General features: G+C 40.2%; 1 protein-coding gene across 2 annotated transcripts in view; it reads right to left on the bottom strand.

Annotated features, from left to right (window-relative positions):
* Positions 1 to 2,662: 2,662 nt before the first annotated feature.
* USP6NL (USP6 N-terminal like) overlaps positions 2,663 to 24,771 on the bottom strand; it is a 103,405-nt gene continuing 81,296 nt past the window's right edge. For both annotated transcript variants that reach the window (XM_072147372.1, XM_072147371.1), the window contains exons 11-14: positions 20,587 to 20,652; positions 19,487 to 19,586; positions 14,086 to 14,238; positions 2,663 to 6,602 (exon numbers count right to left, since the gene is read on the bottom strand). In XM_072147372.1, coding sequence (XP_072003473.1) covers positions 5,200 to 6,602; positions 14,086 to 14,238; positions 19,487 to 19,586; positions 20,587 to 20,652 — 1,722 coding nt within the window. In that variant the 3' untranslated portion in view covers positions 2,663 to 5,199. The remainder of the gene's footprint in view (positions 6,603 to 14,085; positions 14,239 to 19,486; positions 19,587 to 20,586; positions 20,653 to 24,771) is intronic.

Here is a 24,771-nt window from a genome sequence, read left to right as displayed (position 1 = left end):
ATATCCAGAACATGCAGCTGATGATCCAGGATACTGTTCTTCTACAGGATCCCAAGCTCAACTTGCAGTGGCTACACATTTATGCCATTGTCTGTGTTCTCAATTTTTTTTACCCGATTGAATTGAATGGGTCAGTGTGCAATTTCATTGGACCCATGAACACAAATACATTTTTCATAGATCTGTTTGGATATTGTAGAAAACTCAGAGAAGATCCCATTTATGCATGGGTTTGCATGTTGAGCCTTCTCATAGATGTTAATGGGAATGTGAAAATAAGAATGTAATAAAAATATATGTAGGTATAAGTGTTAGGAAGGAATTGCACTGCAATCTCAAATCACATGGACAGAAGACTAGAGGTCTCCAAATTTGATAATTTTTCAATGCTTTTTCAATGTTTGCAATGCTGCTCCTATACTCCATAGGCAGACAGCAGATAGTATAATATTACAAGGTTATTCATGGATATCTGCAATCTTTGGTATTACAAATCAATAACTAAATATCTATTTACAGGCAGTCCTCTACTTAAGAACACCCGACTTACAGACGACCCCTAGATACAAACGGGCCTCTGGATTTTGGTAATTTACTGTACTTTAGTCCCAGGTTAAAATAAACAGCTATAACAGTTATCAAATGTATCTGTAATAAAGCTTTATTGGTAATCCTGGTTCTTATGACAACCCAACATTTTTAAAACCCATAGAGACCCAAAAAAATTTGCCTGAAGCTACAATTATAAAGTATACAGTTCCGACTTGCATACAAATTCAACTTAAGAACAAACCTGCAGAACCTATCTTGTACGTAACCCGGGGACTGCCTGTATACCAGGTTTAGAGCAGTGATTTTCAACCTTTTTTGAGCCGCGGCACACTTTTTATACTTAGAAAATCCTGGGGCACACCACCAACCAAAATAGCACAAAATGACACTAAAACAGTCATAAAAGGCTTCCCTTTACTAATAAAAAACCCCTAGCGGCCTCCCTTTACTAACAAAAGCCCCTAGCGGCCTCCCTTTACTAATCAAGAGCCCCTAGCGGCCTCCCTTTACTAATCAAGAGCCCCTAGCGGCCTCCCTTTACTAATCAAGAGCCCCTAGCGGCCTCCCTTTACTAATCAAGAGCCCCTAGCGGCCTCCCTTTACTAATCAAGAGCCCCTAGCGGCCTCCCTTTACTAATCAAGAGCCCCTAGCGGCCTCCCTTTACTAATTAAAAGACCCTAGCGGCCTCCCTTTACTAATTAAAAGACCCTAGCGGCCTCCCTTTACTAATTAAAAGACCCTAGCGGCCTCCCTTTACTAATTAAAAGACCCTAGCGGCGTCCCTTTACTAATCAAGAGCCCCTAGCGGCGTCCCTTTACTAATCAAGAGCCCCTAGCGGCCTCCCTTTACTAATTAAAAGACCCTAGCGGCCTCCCTTTACTAATTAAAAGACCCTAGCGGCCTCCCTTTACTAATTAAAAGACCCTAGCGGCCTCCCTTTACTAATCAAGAGCCCCTAGCGGCCTCCCTTTACTAAATAAAAGGCCCCAGAGGCCCCCCTTTACTAATACAAAAGCCCCAGCTAGTATATACACTCATGCAGCATGCATATACAGATTTATATATACACCCTTCTAAAAATATAAAAAGTACATACATTTGCTGGCAGTGTGCTGGCAACGTTGGGCCACAGATGAGAAAGACTTGGCGGCTGCGGATGGGCGGGCCTAACGTCGGTGGCCGGAACGGGTGCTGCGCGCCACGGATGAGAAGTGGCCGACGGCTATAGGTGGAAAAGCGGAGCGGCCGGCGGCCTATGGGATTAGCGCGCCGACCTGCTGCGAATGAGAAGGACGAGCAGCAGCCCGGGATGGAGGGGGCGGCGGCTGCAGATGTATAGCATACCAGGCCGCAGAGGGAACGAGCGCGCAAGGCAGGAACAGGTGGGCCGGGCCGCGGAACGGAGGGGCTGGGCAGCCGCTGATGTGAAGGGCGGGCCCAGCCGAAGATCACATGGGTGGGCGGCTGCACATGTAAAGGGCGGGCCCGGCCACAGATGACATGGGGAGGCCGGGCTGTCGCGGATGAAGAAGGCAGGTCTGGCGCGGCGCCCCCGGATTAGATGGGCGGGCGCCCATTCAGGCCCCCTGTTGTTACGCCTCTGGGAGCCGGCTAGGAGAGGTATGATGGGGGGGGAGGCAGTCACAGGCAGCCAGGACGTGTCGGCACATTGTACAGTGACACGTCCTAGCTGAAAATGCCGCCCTTCACAACCAGCAGGAGGCGTGCACAGGGGCTCCCCGCGGCACACTCAACCATGTGTCGCGGCACACTAGTGTGCCGCGGCACACAGGTTGAAAATCACTGGTTTAGAGTATGGGCCATTAATGGTCTTTCTGGCTCACTTAATTGGCTATGACAATCCCTGTGATTATCTGCGATGGAAAAGGGGGCAGGCTTGGCTAGTGAACCAAATTCACACAGCTAACCCCTTTCATAATAACTCCTATAAACAGGAACCATGGAAGCCTCACTTCCTGGGCCATTTGAGGGGGCCTCCATTTGTAAAAACTGATTGAAGTAGTAAATTCCATATGTTTTAAAAAACACTGCAGGACTTTTTCTGGACAACATGTTTGAGTTCTCAAATAAAAGATGCAGTCAGTAAGTACTTAATAATATTAATCTTTAACATATTAAAAAATACAGTCACATTAAAAATAAGAGTTAAAAACTGTAGAAGATGACATCTGAAAATAGTGTGTATAGATTATACATGAAATCTACAATATTGATACATTTTCAGGACAGTGTTAACAGCTCAGCACAGTATATTGTACAGCTTCATGAGAAATCACAGGCCTTGCAATTAGGGCATGAGGATTATTACAGTCACATTTATGTACATTGTAATATGCATAATTTCTAGAAATAACCAGCAAAATCGACAAATAACAATGATTACAAAGAAAAGAATTTTGTCAATTGTTGCAATGTAGTGTTGAGCTATGTGTTAATTCTTTACCTTTAAGATATACCATATATACAAATTGCTTATTGAAGACATTACTACTGCACATCTACCTATTTCTTTGTATAAAATGTATTATAAAGTGTACCTTAAAACTCAAAGGACCTAAAAATACAACCTTCCTCATCCAACTTAAATACTTCTGGAATATAAAAAAAGAAAACAACTTCTCTATCATTAAGGTATTGTGTGTTCCCTGCAAAGAAAGATGCTGTGGCGCAGTACTACTTTGGTTTGTGATGCTGCTGCATGGAAGCTGAAATGACTAAAATTATACTCTTCTTGTGGAACAGTTAAAAAAAAGCAGAAAGCACAAGAAAAAAAAAAAATCAAAAGAATAAATGTGTCAATCATGAGTAGGTAAAACCCCACTCAAGCCAGCACTTGGAAATAAAGCAGACAATTCAGATTGATTTGCCTTCTCTTAACTATTAGTGTCATTTCAGCACACAATACATTGCTTCATAAAAGGTGTGATAGTGTAATGATAAAACAGCAGACATTAAGCCATTAAAAGCCAAGGCACATAGTGAAAGACACATGCTGTAGGAGCAGAATTCATGATTACTGAAGGCGGGTGAAGATTCAGCTGAAAGCATGCAGAACATAATGATTACAAAGGGGGGTGGGGGGGAATCAACTGTGCAATGTTTACCTAGTTACCTAGTCAGCCACCAATTGCAAAGTGTTATGTTCTAAGAAGAGACACACAGGAGAATGATTATAGGAGATAATGCTACAAACACTTTTTAATTTAATTCAATAGAGATAATGTAAACGTTAAAAGTACTGAAAATCTGGAAAAAAAAATAATTTTTAAGTAGAAGAATATGCACAACATACAGTGTGGATCATCATCAATGGAGCAGAGGTATCTGTCAGACAAAGAAGGCACCAGACAGTATTGCAAAGTAACAGTGTAAAGGATATCAAAGCACATCTTGACCTGTGAATTAAAAGGATATCTAGGCTATATTGGGAATACATTTCTTGCATCTCTTGTCCCAGAGATACTTGGTGGTGTTGCCTAGAAAATCCTTAGGTTTAAAACCTAACCATAACAAAGAAATCAAATTACAGTAATACATAGAAGTGCTGTGTGTTACAATCCTTCATAGGCACATACGAAAACAATTTAAATCACTATTAAGAAGGCTTGACTTGCCATACCATACAAAAAGGAATGTTGGGAAATGTTCAGTTAATATGGGTTTTCTGTGACTTGAATTTGGATGTTTTGCCCTTATTGCATTAGCTTTTGTTTTGCATGGGATGCACTCAACACCTACGTCTCACAGCTGGTACAGCACTTACAAAATCAATATCCGTAAAGTGCATAGTGTCAAATGGATACAGTAAAGCATTTTACAGCATAAACAGGCTGTTGGAAGACACCATTAAGCCCAATCTAGGCAAAATCTTTAGTAGCTGCTGCTGAATTTTGAAGTACTAAGAAAAGTTGTTGTCCACTCCCAAGTCGAAAGACTGTGCAGTCTGGTTATTTCCAAACCATCCCAAGCACTGAATCTTCTAACACTTTAATGTTCTGTCCTACAGGGACAAAATACCCACAATAATTTCAAATCTCCAGTTTTGAACATGGTACTTCCATGGAATTTAAATTAAAACTTTCATTAGTTTGAAACTTATTAAAAAGTTAGAGAAAAACACAAGTAATAGGCACATTAGACTTGCGGGCTGAATAATTATATAGATGTACTGTTAAAGTTGACTCCTTAACTTCAGACAGACAAAAGTCTAAAAACATCCACATGTTCATAATATTGTATCACAATAGAAAGAAACCCAAATTGTACTCTTAAGTAAAAAGAATACTGTTTCATAATGTTCACCTTAAAAATTGGTTGTATCACCAAAAACCTTAAATTATTTCTTGAGCCACAATCAGCTACGGAGGCACTAAAGTTATGTAACTAATTAATAAATATCTCAGAATTAATATGTACAAGAGAAAGCTACATATAGAAGATTCTAAGATTCCAAGTCCAACACCTACTTGCTAAGTCCAAGTCAACTTTACTGAAAGATTTCATGTATATGGAAAAGTATGTCACAATCTGGACATCTTAATGGAACTCAAAGTTCATGCTTGAAATGTTGCCTGAGAGAACAAAGCAACTAGATTCCACTACAAAACAATGAGCAATTTATTTCTCATAGCATCACAGACTCATGCATTATTAGTCCATCACGAGGATTTCGAAAGTGCAGTGCATTGACTCCAGGTTTTGAGTGTGAATATCGTGGTGTATTTACTTGCTCATTGCGTGGTGAAGTCCTCAACCTTACTGGACTATTAACAGATAATGAAGAAAAATTGTTCCCTGGACTTGAAGGCTGGTATGAGCCTGGGGAGGTTTGCAGGTTAGACAAATAACTTCTTGATGCCTCTCTGTTTAATGGCTGTCCAAACGTCCCAAAAGACACTTCAGGAAAGAATGTATGGTCTGCTTGATAATCTATTGGTGGAAGAATGTATCTGTGGTTTTCCCTCTGATTAAAGTTACCTAATCGAAGAGTAGTATTCTCTTCTGCAGGTAATACTTCAATTCTATTGGAAGGCGATGTAACAGGATTTTGCCTAGCAGTAGAGTTCATGGGCATTTTATCTGGAGAAAAATCAAAACTGCGATCATAAGACCTATTTGCTGGACCAATCCAATTTGGTGACTGGTGCTCACTATTTAGTCTACTCGCTGAGTATTTTGTATTATTTTGATAAAGTGGCGGGCTGCTGTAGGAAGGTGGTGGTTGTTTTATACCGTACACATCACCAGTACCCTGAAATGGTGTTGAACGTCCTGGAGAATGTAATTGCATGCCAACAGAAGAATTACTTTCAGTTGCTCTTGGTGGACTGGATCCTTTTGAAAGCATACGGGATGAAGTGCTATTAAAATTTATCACATTTCTGTCAGACAAATCTGACTGATGCCTCAAATCCTCAACATGATTGTCAATTTCATTTTCACCACCAGAAACATTATCATACAGAGATGCATTGGATCCTCTTTTACCGCCTGCATCAAACACTCTGTTCTTCTGCTTCACTGCCATGCCTTGAGATTCAGACTGACTTGAAACTCTATAGGCTGGTGGATTGCCCCTTCCATCATTTGCATGTTTTAGTAAAAGTTCTTTATTTTTAGATTCTGAGGGCAAATTCCATTTAGGAGTAATTCCCCTTGAAGAACTTGACGTTGCATTTGAGTTTTGGTTAGCGGCTGCATGGTCGAAGTACTTAACCTTGTCCTGAGTTGGAGTTACAGGTTGGGTAAGCTTTCTGTGATGGGCATCATTCTTAATCTGTTCAGCACCATATTCTCCAGATTCTCTCTTTAGGGATTTCAAGGTAGCCCTGTCAATGGAGTTCTTTCTTCGCTTTTCTTTCGGGGAAGTTTGCTGTACTTTATTAGGAGAAGTGACCTTTTCAGGTTTGGCTTGGTTTGAAAGCTTGTGGTTACTCTTTTGTCCATTCATGACGTGGTTTGTAAGTATTTGAGCGGGTTCCAAAGGAACTTGACCAAGAGGCTTTTTAGGTTGTTCATCTTCTTTACCTGAGATTTAAGGAAAACAAAAAAGATTAATGTACAAAAACATTTTATTACTTAAAATACTTTTTATAAAACTGACAGCTGCTCTGTAAAAAGAAAATTAATAAAAGTCCAGTTGCTGAGAACACCCTATTGCTACGACAAATGGGGCAAAAACCACAGTTGAGCAATGGATCTTTTTGGATACAAAAGGGTTTCCTCTGCAACTGAAGATTAAGTCCAATTAGCCTATCAATACCATCTTTAGAAGGCAGCTACTCTATAAAGGCTTTTTTTTACATTTTATTTGCATAGATACACAAGAGTACAAGAAACCTTATAATTTATTTAATCAGTTAGAGTACTGAGTCACATAAAAATGTCATAACAAACAAGAGGTTAGGAATACATGTGAAAGGATACTATAAATCAAAACAGTAAAAATAGGTTGCCTTTGCTGCTGTAGGATTTAGATTGGCATCACCAAGATGACAGTAGAGAGCCTGTCACCTCCCCCCTGACCGTAGAACTACAAGAGGCGCTGGGATATGGTGACAGGTGGGTGTGCCCCACCGGTGGAAAGCTGCAAGAGCAGAGATTGTGCCCCTGTCAATAAACAGGGGCGGGGCAGAGCGCAGAGAGAATATGGTGCAGGACACGTGAAATGCAGGACAAGGTAAGAACTTGTTTTTTTAAAAGGTTTATCCTTTAATACCCATTAAAACCCTTCATAGCATATCAAGAGAAAATAAAGAGACTTGTACTTTTACTCTTTTTTTTATTTTAACACGTTTTCAATTCTATAACTTTATAGATATTATAATAAAAAAAATCAAGTTAAATCAAAATGAATCCAGGTTGACCTTTGGCAAATGAACACATTCAGACAGTGACTGCATACTATATCTACTCAATTATACAGAAGTCATAAACCTATTTGTGCCATGTGTGCAATGATTTATTCACTAATAACCTCTGAAATTGACTAATAAAACGTTTTATATGATATAATAAATTTTTTCATGCTGAATTAATTTTGAACATGCTTGTTGGGCATTATTTTTGGTGGTAGTAGTCGTGTTAGGGGTTTTTATCCATAGCTACCAAGTTTATTTTGTAAGGGAAATTTGGTACCAATTAACCTCAAACCACATTTACTATAAATATAATGAACAGCCAAGGCATGTAGCGATCTTATATCTGCTTGCCTGGGTTCACATTTGGGGTAATGTTAATTATTTAGTACTTTCTCAAGTATATGCAAGAACTAAATTGTTAAAATGAAGAGGAAAATAAATTCAATGGCAGTAGCACCCTTATAAAACAAAGCCTTTTAATATAATCCATCTTTGTCTAGGTTGGTATTTAAATGTATGTTCCCTTTGTTAATAATGTCACTCCTGCAGCTCTTACAGGAGTTTATCTTAAGCTTGCCTCCCACTTTCCATGGTTTATGCTGATTTTGGAATTTAAATTGCATGTGAAGTCAAATTTAACACCTGAGCTCACAAATGTCGCTAGGTGAAACTCACAATGAACAAGGTCTCCAATAATATTACATAGTGAAATATTACGAGAGGTATTTATACGTAAATAAAGAGTATTTTTCATACTAAGAAATCAGTATGAAAGATTATAGAATAGGGAAGAAAAATCAAATTCTCTCTGGGTGGATTCACCGCTTTGTAGCAAATAAAAAACTTAATATAAAACTCTGCACTATGAGAATGTTGATCTTGCCTAGCTATGCTGCAGGTAAATAAGAATCTGTTCCTTCAGCAACAAAAAAAATACATGTTGAGTGATAAGCAGGTCACAGGCCAATTAGGAAAAAGTTTATATATTGGTGGTTTCCAATATTTGCTACATGTAATAGGCCCTTTAGTTGCAAGTATCACAAATTTTCAGTATATACCAACAAAGAAAAATACTGTGAATCTGGAAGACAAACCGACACGTTGAAAATGTTCATTTTCTGGTCCTAAAATCATTGCAAAATAATTTTTGTTGCATAAATTAGGCCTTTTCCATTACGGAGCATCACTGCCAGGTCATCTTGACATACAACAATGTTTACATGGGTGGTACAAATAATTCCTACATAAATACCAGGACCGAATGTTGCCCAGAAAAAAAAATGTAGAAAGTTTTGCTGGTAGACAGGCTCTCCATCTCCATACACAGAGAACTCATATGTACCAAGACGTCTTTTTTGGAGCCAGCATTAAAGTGGTTGGTTCAACAGACTTCCAGTATGCACCAGGTGAATTAAGGGCCAGTGGCAAATTCACACTTTGGGATTGCGGCAAGGAGCCACAAGATTTCGGTTAAGAGAATAAAAAAGGATCAACTTTTTTATGGTATTCCGACTGATACAAAATCCCATAATGCTATAAAAAAGAATTTAACAAAACTCAATGTCATTAATCACAAAATAGAACTTACATAATTTGCTTTCAAGATTCACAAAATTTTATGGGCTTTTTAAAGTAGGCCGAGTTATCTCCAAGATGGCCGTCATCTACAACGCCCATGATCACTCAGTAACAGCTCCTCCCTCTCATGCTCTGCTCCCAGTGATTATCTAACAGATAGTACTGCACAGACAGTACATGTGACCAACAGCCATCTTCTGTTCAGTATCTTCTCCATAGGGACAAAATCACAGAACTGATTAAAGGGCCAGTAGCATTTTAATTCTTCATTATAGTGCATGACCACAACATTTTCCTGCTAAGGGGAGCAAATTTTTAAATAACAACTAATTACATATTAGATTATATTTTAATGACCCATTTGAATATGAATTATGCTTATTCCTAGAATATCCCTTAACTTCAACAGCTGTTCAGATGAAATCGGTTTTAATGTGATGTTATAAATGTAATTTTCATCTGAATAGACATGTATGCATGCATATTTGTCTTAATGAAATTATCACTGTATATACTCGAGTATAAGCCGACCCGAGTATAAGCCGAGGCCCCTAATTTTACCACCAAAACTGGGAAAACCTATTGACTCGAGTATAAGCCGAGGGTGGGAAATGCATTGGTCACAGACCCCACCAGTATATAGCCAGCCCAGCCTGCCCCCATGTAGTACACAGCCAGCCTGCCCCCATGTAGTACACAGCCAGCCTGCCCCCATGTAGTACACAGCCAGCCTGCCCCCATGTAGTACACAGCCAGCCTGCCCCCATGTAGTACACAGCCAGCCTGCCCCCATGTAGTACACAGCCAGCCTGCCCCCATGTAGTACACAGCCAGCCTGCCCCCATGTAGTACACAGCCAGCCTGCCCCCATGTAGTACACAGCCAGCCTGCCCCCATGTAGTACACAGCCAGCCTGCCCCCATGTAGTACACAGCCAGCCTGCCCCCATGTAGTACACAGCCAGCCTGCCCCCATGTAGTACACAGCCAGCCTGCCCCCATGTAGTACACAGCCAGCCTGCCCCCATGTAGTACACAGCCAGCCTGCCCCCATGTAGTACACAGCCAGCCTGCCCCCATGTAGTACACAGCCAGCCTGTCCCCATGTAGTACACAGCCAGCCTGTCCCCATGTAGTACACAGCCAGCCTGTCCCCATGTAGTACACAGCCAGCCTGTCCCCATGTAGTACACAGCCAGCCTGTCCCCATGTAGTACACAGCCAGCCTGTCCCCATGTAGTACACAGCCAGTCCCCATGTAGTATACAGCCAGTCCCCATGTAGTATACAGCCAGTCCCCAGTAGTATACAGCCAGTCCCCAGTAGTATACAGCCAGTCCCCAGTAGTATACAGCCAGTCCCCAGTAGTATACAGCTTGCCCCCAGTAGTATACAGCACCCCAGCCTGCCCCGTGTAGTATACAGCCCAGCCCAGCCTGCCCCCAGTAGTATACAGCCAGACCCCATGTAGTATACAGCCAGACCCCATGTAGTATACAGCCAGACCCCATGTAGTATACAGCCAGTCCCCAGTAGTATACAGCCACCTCAGCCTGCCCCCAGTAGTATACAGCCAGACCCCAGTAGTATACAGCCAGTCCCCAGTAGTATACAGCCACCTCAGCCTGCCCCCAGTAGTATACAGCTTGCCCCCAGTAGTATACAGCACCCCAGCCTGCCCCGTGTAGAATACAGCCCAGCCCAGCCTGCCCCCAGTAGTATACAGCCTGCCCCATGTAGTATACAGCCAGTCCCCAGTAGTATACAGCCAGTCCCCAGTAGTATACAGCCAGTCCCCAGTAGTATACAGCCCAGCCCAGCCTGCCTCCAGTAGTATACAGCCTGCCCCATGTAGTATACAGTCACCCCAGCATAAAAAAAATAAAATAAACAAACTTATATACTCACCCTCCGGTGGCCCCGATGCGCAGCGCTGCTCCCCCGATGACCGTGCGGTTTGTCTTCAGGCTTCTGTGCCCGTCTTCCTTCTTCTGCCAGGCGCCGCCATTGCTCCCGGGCCGGTGCCTAGTATGACGCTCCGCTGCTGACGTCATGCTAGGCGCCGCCCGGGAGAAAAACAATGGCGGCGCCGAGCAGAAGAAAGAAGATGGGCACAGAAGCCTGAAGACGAGCCGCGCGGACATCGGGGGAGCAGTGCTGCGCATCGGGGCCACCGGAGGGTGAGTATATAAGTTTATTACTTTTTTTAAGTAATTTTTACTGACTGACTGCTGTATTGACTCGTGTATAAGTCAAGGGGACGGTTTTCAGCACATTTTTTGTGCTGAAAAACTCGGCTTATACACGAGTATATACGGTATATATTAAATTACATTCATGTGTATTCCTATGAAAATTATATTGATAAAATAATAAAACAGATTTGGAAATGCCCTAGATTATTTCGTGATAAACCATCTGTCAAGTGCTTTTATATACCATCATTCAACACACAACGGAAAGTTCATATTATATATATATGTGATTATTTTTCATACTTCTCTTGTATGGTTATTTAGCACCCCCTAGTGGCAATCCAACTCTGTATTCTTCATTCAGTGTAAAGCCTACAGTATATATACTAACAATGCATCAGCTCTATTATTTGCAGGTCCCAGATTAGCTTGTACGGCTGAAATTTACCAGACTGAAACCTCTGCTTTGTTTATAAAAAGTAAATTGTCGCCAGAAAGAAAACTTTCACATCTTATTAGATCTGTGAATTTTAAATTATACCATAAGTGTAGTTCATTCATTTTAATGCATCTACACAAAGGTTTTCTACCATTCATGAATTTCTACAAGACATTGTAGAGCAATTAGTTGTCTACAATACGATTTAAATATGTTATTTTCTAAAAAATAAATACCCCAGTCGCACAACTGAGATGGCCGGTTGTGCAGGCTGCCCCTTTAATCTCTATGGAGCCGACATATTGCCGAGCCACACACTCACCCATCTCTATCAGCTCCATAGGGATGAACAAGGCAGCACAACCAACTGCTGCGGTCTTCTCGGTGGTGCTACGAGGGGTGTGGTAGGGGGTAAATTGGAACCCACTGGATCCACGTTGTGGAGATCCCATCGCTGAGACCCCCCACAGATCAGCAAGTTGGGCGCTATCCTATAGTTAGGGCCCAAGTTGCTTTATAGGAAACCCCCTTTAAAGGGAACCTGTGACCAGGGACCTCATTTTCACAGTTTGCAGAAGCCCAAAGGAATATATGCAATGCAGGTGTGATGAGCTTCTGTAACCCATATGAGCACACTTTAACGGAATCCAGTCACCAGGACTCGGCAGGGATCTGCACATGCGCAGGAATATGGCTGCTCAGACAAGTGCGCACAGGGGGTAGAGTAAGCAAGCTGAACAGAAGGTGGAAAGCATTGTTGAAACCTGCTACTGGGGTGTGGGGTAGCCTTTATTCCTGCTCCACGGCGCAGCTACTATAGCCTCAGGGACTCATTTGCATAAATCATAACATATGTACTTTTACGTGTTATACTTTATATAATGATTTAATTAAAAAAAAAAAAAAGTATGGGAATTTATGTTATGGCAGCAAACTACTTTGGGATCTACCTAATTAGGTAGATCCCTGAGGGCAGTTTTCCTTTAAGCTCCCTGTATATTTAGTGAAAATATATCTTCATAATTCAACTCTGTAAGGAGATAAATTTATCCAGCAACTAAGTCACTTGAAACTTTATTTGATTTCCCATAACCATTAGCTGTCTGTGGAAGTACGGTAGGTAGAGCCGATTTAGGCTAAGTTCACACTTGTTTAGTTTAGCAGCTTCCCTGCCCCAATTTGTTTCTGATGGAGAAGAGCATAATGAAAACCGGACTTTAAAAAGGAAGAAACAACTTTCTATAATAACAAAGTTTACATAATAATTTACACTATTATTTTTGTAAACGATATAGGTATAGATACCCTTTGAATGAAACATAGAAAAAATAAACCTTGGTTCCTTAGCAAGAACTGTTAATGAAGCAGTTTTTTAAAAAATTACTTCCTTAAGACTGACTGCTCCTTTAACCATCGCAGCATGGATGAAGTCTAAAGAAAGGGCAGACACTGCTTTATTTTAGTTAAAATGTCACAAGAAAGCACCTGCTTTCTACAGTGATAAAAAATTGAGATCCTGCTGCAGCATTTAGCAGTCATTATAATGAAAAATAATGTACTGAAAATTGCAAGCAAAATCAAAGCCTCTTATGCCAGTATACTAAGGCTGCTATGGGAATATAGTACTAAACTAGAAAATGCTTACAACTAGAGCAGAAAGTGTGAATATAGATTTCTAGCGCTCTGCACAACAAGAAAGATTCTGGGAATCATTGAGGAGAGAATTTCTGAAGAACATATTTTAGGCCACTTCAAAACCATTCTAGTGTAGTTTATATTCTGCCCCTGAAGAGCACCCTGACGCAAGAGTGTTAAATGTTTAATAAAGGGTAAAGGTTTCTTCTCATTGTCAATGCCATTCAAGAAGACATTAACACGAAAACAAGAGAACAGGAAAAAAACATTTTGTAGTTAGACATTTCAATGACTCCCTTAACGTAAGGGATGTTGTGCGACATCCCATTAGTACAACCCGAACATACATTTCTGTGTTCTGACACCAGGCACAATCTCCCCAACCTCTGCCTATGGTTTGGGATCACATATGGAAGATCTGATGGCATATGTCCCCCACATCTCAGATAAATTCTATAGAACAGGCAGTGCGATTTAAAAAATGCCTAAATTTTATCTGTCCAGCATGACGTTTCTAAGAAATTTCCATTATCACCCATATTCTAATAAAGCAGTTGGTCATATCTTTAGCAGCTAGAACACTGCTATTCCTTTCTGGACCATTACCAACCTCATCAGATAAGCAGGAGATTTTTGTTGCAAGAAGCATGGGACAAGCTTGGCACAGCAACGGTCTCATTAGCATATGGATTAAATAGGGAATATTTTGAAAATGGAATACTGGACAAATATAATAGCATATTCAAGTTACTGGATATAAGGGTGACAAATTTATTCTAGCTAGACACCTGCATAGCTACTTACCTGGAGGGGGAATATCGAGTTTTGATCGCCTTAACTCTGTCATTGAGAGTTGGAGTTGTTCAATAACATAATCATCCTCATAACCAAAATTTTTAGCCAGACTCTCCTGCAAGAATTCTATTAGATCTTCCATAGCCAGCTTCATTAAGTATTCTGAATAAAAACACAACAAGGTTACTTTACCTTTAATAATAAAATTAGCAGGTAAAAAGAAGAGAAAATGACTTCATCACATAACAAGCTCCAATAACTATAAAAGCATAATTATGGCTTTTGGGTTATTAGCATTTACTTATTTATGAATAATTAAACTGGGAATAACAATACAGTGGAAAACGCCATGCTAAATTATAAAACTTCATTAAAAACGTATGGCTTTATGGAGAGAATATTAATGATAGCTGGCACATCCCAGCTGGTTCAGAACGCACTGTGAATGCATGCAAGTGTTGCTTGTGAGGCCATTCAGCGGACCTAAAATGAAACTCATAATAAACACAGACAGGGAACGCATTATGAAACATTAATGTGGCAAACAAATAAAGAAGGTATCATCTCTAGGGAACTGACTTTAACCTTTTACCTAAACCATGAATTTAATAAAACAGACCTGTACAAAAGCATACAACTACATATAGTATATGTCCCTCCCTGTGTCCACCCTTCCTTGTAAATTGTAAGCTCTTGTAAACAAAGCTCTCATTCCCATTGTTTCATTTGACTGCTTTACTACTCTATAATGGCTTATTTCTTCTGTATACGTAGCCAATCAATAATCAAAGAAAAGTTGTGTCTTATTTGTAAGTGGTCATACTATTGCCACCGTTTCTGATTGCACTAGAACTGTAGACTCATCATTCACATTTCTACTTATAGTAGAGGTTTTTTAGGTATTACAGAATTGTCCAGTGCAACTAAATAGGAAAATTCTGCAACACTGAGAATGGCGTTTAATAAAAGTGCTATGATGGAGAGGAGTCGCTGCTCAGCCTTACTGCCCCTACATACAGTTCATGGACAGGTGGCAACAAGAGCTAATGTTGATGGATTTTCCTAAGGATGTTAAAAAAAACAAAATGTTTAAGTTCATTACATTTCTTAGTCAGTGCTTCCTATGAATTGTAATTACTCAAACACTGTGAAAATTAGGAATATCCTAATTTTCACAGTGTCCTATATCACAATATCCTAATAATTTTCTAATATATCAGAAAACCCAGTTGCCATTTTCTCTCTCCTCATTTGAGGAAAGGTATAAAATACTGGTAAAGCAGTTAAGACATAATAAAATGAGAGTAAAAAGCCTGCATATTTCATCAAACACAAGAGCGTCTTTGAGATAATTATGGGTAATTTAGTGTGAGCTCTTTTAACCATTTATAAAGACTCTGAATTATGCAGGTGCTTTTTAGCCACAATTAATTCCATGGAGAACAAACTAAAATGTTCAAAGTGAATGAAAAAGACCCATTTCAAGAATATGGAAATAGTAGAAATTTTCTTACAGACTCATTTGCTATCACTGTAGAGCAGAGGTGGCGAACCTATGGCACTGGTGCCGGAGATGGCACTCGGAGACCTCTCTGTGGGCGCTCGGGCTGTCTCCCAGGCAGTTTGCCTGACATGACACCTTCCTGCAGTCTCAGGCAGTCCTTGCCGATGGAAGGACGTCTGAACTCAAAATCTCACAATACATGGCCCCATTCATTCTTTCATGTACACGGATCAGTCGTACTGGTCTCTTTGCAGAAAAACAGCTCCAAAGCAGTATGTTGCCACCCCCATGCTTCACAGTAAGTTTGGTGTTCTATGGATGCAACTCAGCATTCACTTTACTCCAAACACAACAACTGGTATTTCTACCAAATGGTTTTACATTGGTTTCACCTACCCAAATGAAATTCTCTCAATACTCTTCCGATGGGCCCAAATCTGTACTGGTTCAAGCAGGGGGACACATCTGGCACTGCAGAATCTAACAGTAACCTTTGTTACGTTGGTCCCAGTTTTCTACAGGTCATTCAATAGGTCCCCCTGTGTGCTCACTGTTCTAGTGATCATTTTTTACTCCAAGAAGTGAGATCTTGTGTGTTGCCCCTGATTGAGGGAGATTATCAGTGTATATCTTGTAAGTCTTCCTTTTTCTAATTATTGCTCCCAAAAGAAGATTTCTTCACATCAAGCTGCTGCCTATTGCAGATTCAGTCTTTCCATCCTGGTGCAAGTCCACAATTTTGTTTCGTCTTTACCATAGTGGAGTTTGACTGTTTGAACTTGTTATCATTATAAAAAATAAATCCTCTTCATACTCAGCGGGTGTTTGCTGCACAATGGAACAAACACATGTTGCTAGCACCGATCACCCTTTGATTGCCACAGATAAAGCTGCTGACAGCATTAACAAGCCGGCGGTGCGTGGGGCGCCGTCATCTTGGCTTGGATCATAACTCCCAGTGACGTCATTGGGGAGCGGCCATCCGCTCAAAGACCCGAGGCTGTCATGTTTTAGGCTACCTATCAGTATAGCAGTTTATGGTAGGATCAATCAGACAACCTAGGGTTAAAGTACCCTAGGGGGTCTGGAAAATAGTTAGGGAAAAAAAAAAAAGTTAGAAAAATTAAATAAAAGTTAAAACATAAAAGTTCAAATCACCCCCCTTTCTCTAGAAGTGACATAAATATACAGTAAAACTTAAAAAATTATAAACATGTTATGTAACACTGCGTCCCAAAATGTCCGATCTATAAAATTAAAATAGCTTTTTTTCCCGGCACCCAATTAGCACCCAAAAGTTGAAACTGACACTTTTTTGCAATTTTGCAAAATATAAGAAATTCAATAAAAAGATATCAAAAGGATGTACAGTCCTCAAAATGGTAGCATTGAAAACGTCATCAAAAGCCGCAAAAAAATTACACCCCCCACAGCTCCGTACACCAAAGTATGAAAAAGTTATTAGTGCTAGAAGATGGAAAAATGAAGAATTTTAAAGAGGTTTTAATTTTTGTAAATGTATAAGACCTATACAAATTTGGCATCTCCGTGATGCGTGACCCAAAGTATGAAGTGGACCTGTCGTTTGGAGCACTCCGTGAAAGCTGTAAAATCAAAGCCCTAGAAAATGGCACAAATGTTTTTTTCCTCATTTTCACATTCAGAATTTTTTTTCCTGCTTCTCAGTACACGGTATGGAATATTAAATACCTTCACTACGAATTGCAATTTGTTAAGCAGAAAACAAGCCCATACACAGCTCTTTAAAAGGAAAAAATAAAAAAAGATTTGAAGGTGGGTAGTGAAAAATGAAAACGCAAAAATGGAAAAGGGTCTGGTCGTTAAAGGGGTTAAAGAAGAAGTTACAGGTCTGTGAGAGCCTGAAATCTTGCTTGTTTGTAGGTGACCAAATGCTTATTTCCCATTATAATTTGAAAAAAATTCTTTAAAAATCAGGCAATGTGATTTTTTGTATTTGTTTCTCATTTTGTCTCTCATAGTTGAGGTCTATCTATGTCAATTACATGCCACATCTTTTTAAGTGGGAGAACTAGCACGATTGGTGGTTGACTAAACATTACATAACGTTGGGGAAAAAAAAGTCAGTTTCAGAATAGTTTTCATGTGCATACCTAGCCACACAACGTGAACATGACAAATTATAATTTTTTAGCAAATTTTGTTCAACAGAATCATCTGAATAAATATATTTTTTAACCACTCCCTTTGTTGAAAAAGCAATGCTGCAGATCTAAATGACTTTTTATTGAAGAATATTGCTTGCGGCATTATACACACATGTACCTGTCATAATCAATATACTCGCTGTCCCTTAATAATGGTTAAGCAATGCCCATAGGACACAGCTTTTTACACTGAGATGAAATGGACTGTACCCTCCGGGAGTCATGAATAAACACATCTTAAAGCTTTGGTTTTGTGTCATGTAATCTTCCCCTTTTACAGCATAGGAAGCGCATGCATATTTCAGTGGTGAAAGCAATGCACCATTTGTTCTTGACATACATCACACAATTGTCTCTCTCCGACTGTATTATAAATGGTAATTTTTACTTTACAGCAGCTCCAGGATTACACTTGTATAAACTGATTTCCTGAGAGGCTGATAATAGCTGAACTAAAACTATACACGACTTACACTGGAACAATTGCAAAGCATCAGTACATTTACCAACATACATTTACATGCACTTTCTAGCCACAGATATCACTTTTTCCCCTAAGCTAAAGTACAATGCAGATTAATAGGCTGTAAATGTTAAATATATAAATTATAATGGCCTAAAAGAGACACAAACAATGTTACATTAAAGCACTTTTTGTGTATGCATCAGGAAGCTGCAGAACGGTCATATTAAATATTGCTATCTCATGAACAATTATGATAGTCAGCTCCCAAAATTACAAGATCACATGGGTCAGAGACATAGATCTCTGTGCTAAAGATTCTGCTCCATTGTAAATCCTATAACTATTTCATTACATATTTGCATGACCCTTAGTAAATGCCCAGTTTACAGCAGGCAGAGGAAGGAAGAGACCGTGTAACAGCTTGTGAAACTAACAAATGGAGGGTACTACCATAAAGAGCCCTTTTGGCTCATTAGAATGATTATAGAAGTTGATTTTAGAAAAGGAGGAGGCCATAAATAACAAATATAAGAAGATAACCGCAGTAACAGTCCCTGGATCTATGACCAAGTGGTTTGTCAATATTTTTTAAGGGTAGATTTCCTTTAATAACAACACAGTGCTTCGAAAATGGGACATAATCTGCATGGAATTTGTATGTTCAGATACTCCAAAGTAGAAATAAATGGGAATAAATGGCTTCCAATGGAACGGAGGTGCACATGTGCGTACACTGCTGTATAATAAATTATACATATATCATTAAATACAATTAAACTATATAGTTATATCATCCATCACAAATATATCTTTATAGTTGAATACATAAACGCTAACAGAACATAAAAAAACAACAAAAAAAACATTTAATAGGATAGGCTAGGTTTACCCATTCACAAGTTGAATAACTAAATACATTGTGACTTTGGATCCCTTGCTCAGTAGCAGTTGCCAAGGTACTTTTCTACAGGCTGGCAGCATTGGCAGCAAGTAATTGCAATCTGCAAACTATTGGAGTCCTTGAGGGAGAGTGAACACTCAGGGAAAATGGAGGGTGTTGGCCAAACTAGCAATAATAACACGGAATAATAAAGTAAATCTAAAATAGTTCAATGTTAGGTGACAACAAGCAAAATGGTTGTATAAATGTACAGTTTCTGGACTCCAGGAAACAAAAATGTTTCTGGACTCTGTTCTTGTTGTGCAAGTAAAGAAAAAAAGCTGCAAAATGGTTTTCAACAATGAATTACTTACTTTTATGCAGCTTCAGAATGGTGTACGACATTGTAGTAAGAACTCGGTCACCTTCAAGTATGTAAATATCCCATATCCTCAGGTTCAGAGTGAAAGGAGTCTAAAAAGGCAAAAACAGGATAAGGGTTGTGCCATTCTATACTGAATTAATGCATACACCCACGGTATAGTTAAAAGGGAACTTGTCGTGTGGTACATGTTGCCCGAGCTACTGGCCTGTTGTAGAGCAAGGCTGGTAAAAAAAAAACAAAAAAAAAAATTACTGAATGTGTGGTGTTCAGCTTCCGGCCAGCCACGCCCACCCCTTCCTAATCTCAGTGCTGTATCATGCGGGACTGGTGGGTGTGCCTTGCCACCTCATCCGTCTGGAAGCTGAACGCAGCACGGTATCCGTGCCCGTTTGTTTACATGGAGCACATACAGGAGTGATGGCAGCATGGGACGCCAGGAGGTTCCGCAAAGGTAAGTAAAAGTTTTTTTATTTTTTTTAACAAGCCCTTTCTCGGCCACCAATGTGTTTTTATGCTTTCAGACAACCCCTTTAATATACATTACCAGAAGGTCATACACCAGTAATGGCTAACCAATGACACGCATGTCAGTGGTGACATCCGGAGACGTTTTTGCTGACACAGGAAAATCAGTATCCGGTAGTGTGGTGGCAGAGCATGAATAGCAGCCATCATAACTCCGGTAGTGAAGGCCGTGAAGCCACAGCTCCCACCCACACTATATGCACTGAAGCTTACAACCATTCAGCAGGGAAAAATATAACTGTGTCCCACAGTTGCCCAATTAGTAGCAGATGGCTGATCCAAGATGCATGTCAGTAACTACATTTCAGGTGTGTGTACCATTATCAAAAAGCAGCTACCAAAATCTCACCCTGCTGCCAGTGTACCCACCATAGGTACCACTCAGCTAAAGGAAGAGAACTCCACTTCAGAGACCATTAACCTGCAAAAACCTCCCTGTTTTTCCACTGTACTCCACCACAGTTCAATTTGCCTTGTCAAAAGTTAATAAGTAAATGGGGTGATAGTAAAGTTTTATATAGAAAATATATAAACACACAGAAACACTTTCCTGTTAATACTTACCCGATCTAGGAAGCACTGGAAAAACCACTTCATGGTATAAAGACTAGTATAGAGTTCCTGAGTTTCCTGGAAAATTGGGAAAGAAAAACTCTTAAAAAACGTACTATATTTACGTCTTTTACTACATTTACTCAGATTTACTATATAATTCTCTTATTTATAATTTATTTTATTTATTAGCACATATAGACCAAAAAATAGGACCCGTATTCTACTGTATTGACGAATTACCGTAGAAGTCTCAGTAAAAAAACATTTCATTTACCGTATTCTCTGTTACTTCCCAAATTTTCCAATTAATGAGAATGGAGATCAATATAAAGCTTTCTGAAGTCAGCATGTTTGCAGCATATGCGCGGCTTTGGGACCATTGATGCTTGCCACCGATTGAATATTTTATTAAAATAGGACCTCTTCCAGGACAAGGCCTTTCTGCAGATGCAAGAGGACACTGAGCTATTGTACCTGCTGCTTCCTGGCTAGAATGAAAGTGTGGGAGCTAATGAAGAGTCGAATAAAGAATGTGAAAGGAATGTAGAGCCTCAAAGATGGTGCCCGGCAGTCGGTAGGAAGTCATGCGGCTAAGCTACTGAGGTCAGAGACAGCAGAGCTCATCCTGTCTGACGTGCTGTGGGCCGTATAACACAATACCTCAACCCTGCTAAAGCGGACAAGCTAAGTAGGTAACTTGAAAGATGACATTTTATTAGGGAGGCATGCAAAAACTAGAAGTTTCTTGATATTGTAGAGAATTCAGTGTTAAACTACCCAGTTATTTATTGTTTGGCACATAAGTATTTAAAGGGAACCTGTCATCAGCAGCCCTTTTACTGGCTCACTTATGTCCCCATGCAGACTAGTGTGCACAAAGCGTTTTTATTTTAAAATGGGCTTTTTCACATAAAAGGTTAGATGAAAGTTTTTCTTTTTCTCTACAGAGCATTTTCCTGTGAGCATTTTCCTGTGTCCCATGGGAGTGGCCATTGAGGTAAACTTTCATCTTAAAAAAGCCAGTTTTATTATTTAAAAAAAAAAAACTTTGGTAACATGCATACTATTATTTTGGGGACATGGATGAGCCAGAAACAGGGCTCCTGATGGCACATTCCCTTTAATTGTTATAACCACAAATGTATAAAACTAAAAGTACAGATAAAATTATATGCAATAAAACATACATGACATAGACTACATGCATGGATCCCTTGGATCACATGGGTAAATCACAAATAACAATCAAGACTACAAATTAAAATTGAAGTCAAAATGAAGATCTGGAAGAGACACATGCTTTAAGTGGGACACCGGAGTCTGGGTAGCTGTGGGTGGAGGAGCAGGGGCATCTTACAAAACACATGGTATGTTAATGAACAGAAATAGTAGATGGGGATATTGCTGGCAAGAATGGTACAGGCCTAAAGAAAAACTTGCTTGTGTATGGGTTACAGGATGTTGAGGGCAGATTGAAAGAAGATACACAAGGGATCTTTGCTCTGATGGAAAGAGTTTCTAAAATGCCTAATTATTCTGCAGGCAATTAGAGGACTTTTTAGGGGGTATTACTATGCTGTGTTTCAGGAAAGTGAGATACTTGACCAGGCGGTAGCAAGTATAGCCAATTATAAGGCACCATGGTTAGATGGAGGTATATAAAGACTGTGGTGAGGGTGTTGCTACCACTGTAGTGGGAAACTTTAAATGAGAATTATTGCAGGATTGCCTGCCGCCCTCATGCTATGCTCACTTCCAATATAAAGATCCTGTCCAAAATCATTGTGATTAGATTGGGCTCAGTGGTGAGGTATGTGGTTGATCACAACCAATCAGGATTTATTCATTATAAGTGTACTGTAATAACCTTAGAAGGCTATATCAGAATTTACAGGAATCACCAGAGACTGCAAACAAGGCAGGTGTCGTCTATTTAGATACCACAAAAGTATTTGAATGGTTTAGAGTTGGAATACCGTATTTTCCGGACTTTAAGCGCACTTAAAAGCCTTGGATTTCCTTGGAAATCCAAAGTGCGCCTTATAGTCCGGTGCGCCCTATGTATGGCACAGGGCAGCGGACCATACTTACATAGGTCCCCGCTACCGGGGACCTATGTAAGTATGGTCCGCTACCCTCCTCCACCTCCCCCTCACCTTCCCCACTCACCTTCCCCGCGTCGCGTCTCTTCTCGTCGGGTCTCCGCTCCGCCCCCGGACCTCCGCCACGCCCCTGGACCCTGCGCCTTATAGTCCGATGCGCCTTATATATGGAATTATTACATATATAAGGTGCATCGGACTAATGCGCCTTATATTTCGGTGCGCCTAATGGCCCGGAAAATACAGTATTTATGGGCCATACTAAAGTATTGGGACAAATTTTATCAGATGGGTTCAACTTTTGTATCTGGCACCAGTAGCTAAGTTCGGCAAATGGAATGAGGTCTGAGATATTCCATTTCGTGCCAGAACTGCTCTCTGCTTTGGCTAGGACCTAGGTGTGGAAAAAGCTGGCCAGGCCAGGCCAGACACATGAAATGTCTTATTTCGCTACTGTACAGCACTTTATTGGATGAATTGTTAGGGTATCAGATGGATGAGGTTTGTAGGAAGTGGGAGACTGAGGTCGGTGATCCCATGAAAAATGGGGTTGTTGCAAAAGCATCTCCAGGAGTTTTGTCTTTAAGTGTCGGCCAGAGACAATCCAAACAATTTCTACATTGGACTTACAGGACACTGTTAGTGGCAAATGGGGTAATGGAGGATGCTTGTTGTCTTAAAGGGAACCTGTCACCAGGAGACCCATTTTTAGCACTCCCCCAGTCCTCACAGAGCATAGTACATACACTGCAAAGTGGTTTTGTATTAAAAATTGGTTTTACAGAAAAAAAGATATGTTATATTGTACCTTTCATTAGCATCTGCTGTGTGACTAGGCAGTTGCCTTTTGGGAGGGTCTGGAAAGGAGCAGTTCCCCCCCACCCTTGGGGAACAGCTTCTCCATGTGACCTTTTCAAATATATGAAAACACCCATCACTGGGCTTAGCGACGCCCCCGCTCCTCTACAGCCAATCCCCAGTGTGGGGAGTTATTCATATATTTGAAAAGGTCACATGTTTCCCAAGGGTGGGGGGGAACTGCTCCTTTCCAGCCACTCCCAGTGGACGACTGCCTAGTCACACAGCAGATGCTAATGAAAGGTACAATATAACATATCTTTTTTTCTGTAAAACCAATTTTTTATACAAAAACACTTTGACAGTGTATGTACTATGCTCTGGGGGGGGGGGGGTGCTAAAAATGGGTCTCCTGGTGACAGGTTCCCTTTAAGTGTGAGACTGATAGGGAAGATAGTATGCATGTGTTCTGGGCTTGTCACGCATTGGCATGTGGGGAGGGGGAAGTGATTTGATTGATAAACAATGTGGGAGATTTATTAATTTGTCTATGACAGAAGGGTTTTAGACAGTTTTCTGGCACTCCTATGACTAGCTTGACAAAAGGGGACAGTGCAAAAGGTGCGTGCAAGCCAACTAAGCCAAGTAAGCCAACTAATAGGAGGTGCAGAGTATGACTAGACAGTCTTATACTGCATCATTCATCATTAGACACTTCAATGAATCTGGTACAGAATAAGACTGTCTAGTCCAACTCTGCATTGTCTAACTTTAGGAAACTTTTTATAAATCTGCTCCATTGTGTTTGATGTCAGGATCCCGAGGAAACCAAAGGTTGTGTGTAAGGAAAAGATTGGCAATTGTAAAAGTTCTGTATTAGATGAAACAATTATAGTTAAACATTGGTTGGACTACTGCCCACCAGCAAAGGACGCGTCAGAAGAAGTAGTGAGTGGCAAAACCCATGTGAGACTGGCCTCCTAATCATTACTTTTATATGCCCATTTTTACATTTATGTTTGTGAGTATATTTTATATAGAATAAACCGTGACTATCCAATACATACTACGCTATCGATGTGCAAATCTTTTCCAGCGACCCACCACAAGTTGTAGTGGGAACTAAGGAGAATAAAACATAGCTGTGATGTCTGAATAGTGGCTTATTCTCATCAGAGGATACGTTTTTTGTGTGAGCACATTTGAATGTCCTTTGCCCTGGATGAGAAAAACTGGTGAAATTATACATAAAGAAAAAGACTAAACAGATGTGGCAAGTTACAGGTTTTAAAAT

The sequence above is a fragment of the Engystomops pustulosus genome, chromosome 4 (genome assembly GCF_040894005.1).
Source record: "Engystomops pustulosus chromosome 4, aEngPut4.maternal, whole genome shotgun sequence".
In the NCBI taxonomy this organism is placed as follows: domain Eukaryota; kingdom Metazoa; phylum Chordata; class Amphibia; order Anura; family Leptodactylidae; genus Engystomops; species Engystomops pustulosus.
This window is presented reverse-complemented; position numbering and strand designations above follow the sequence as displayed.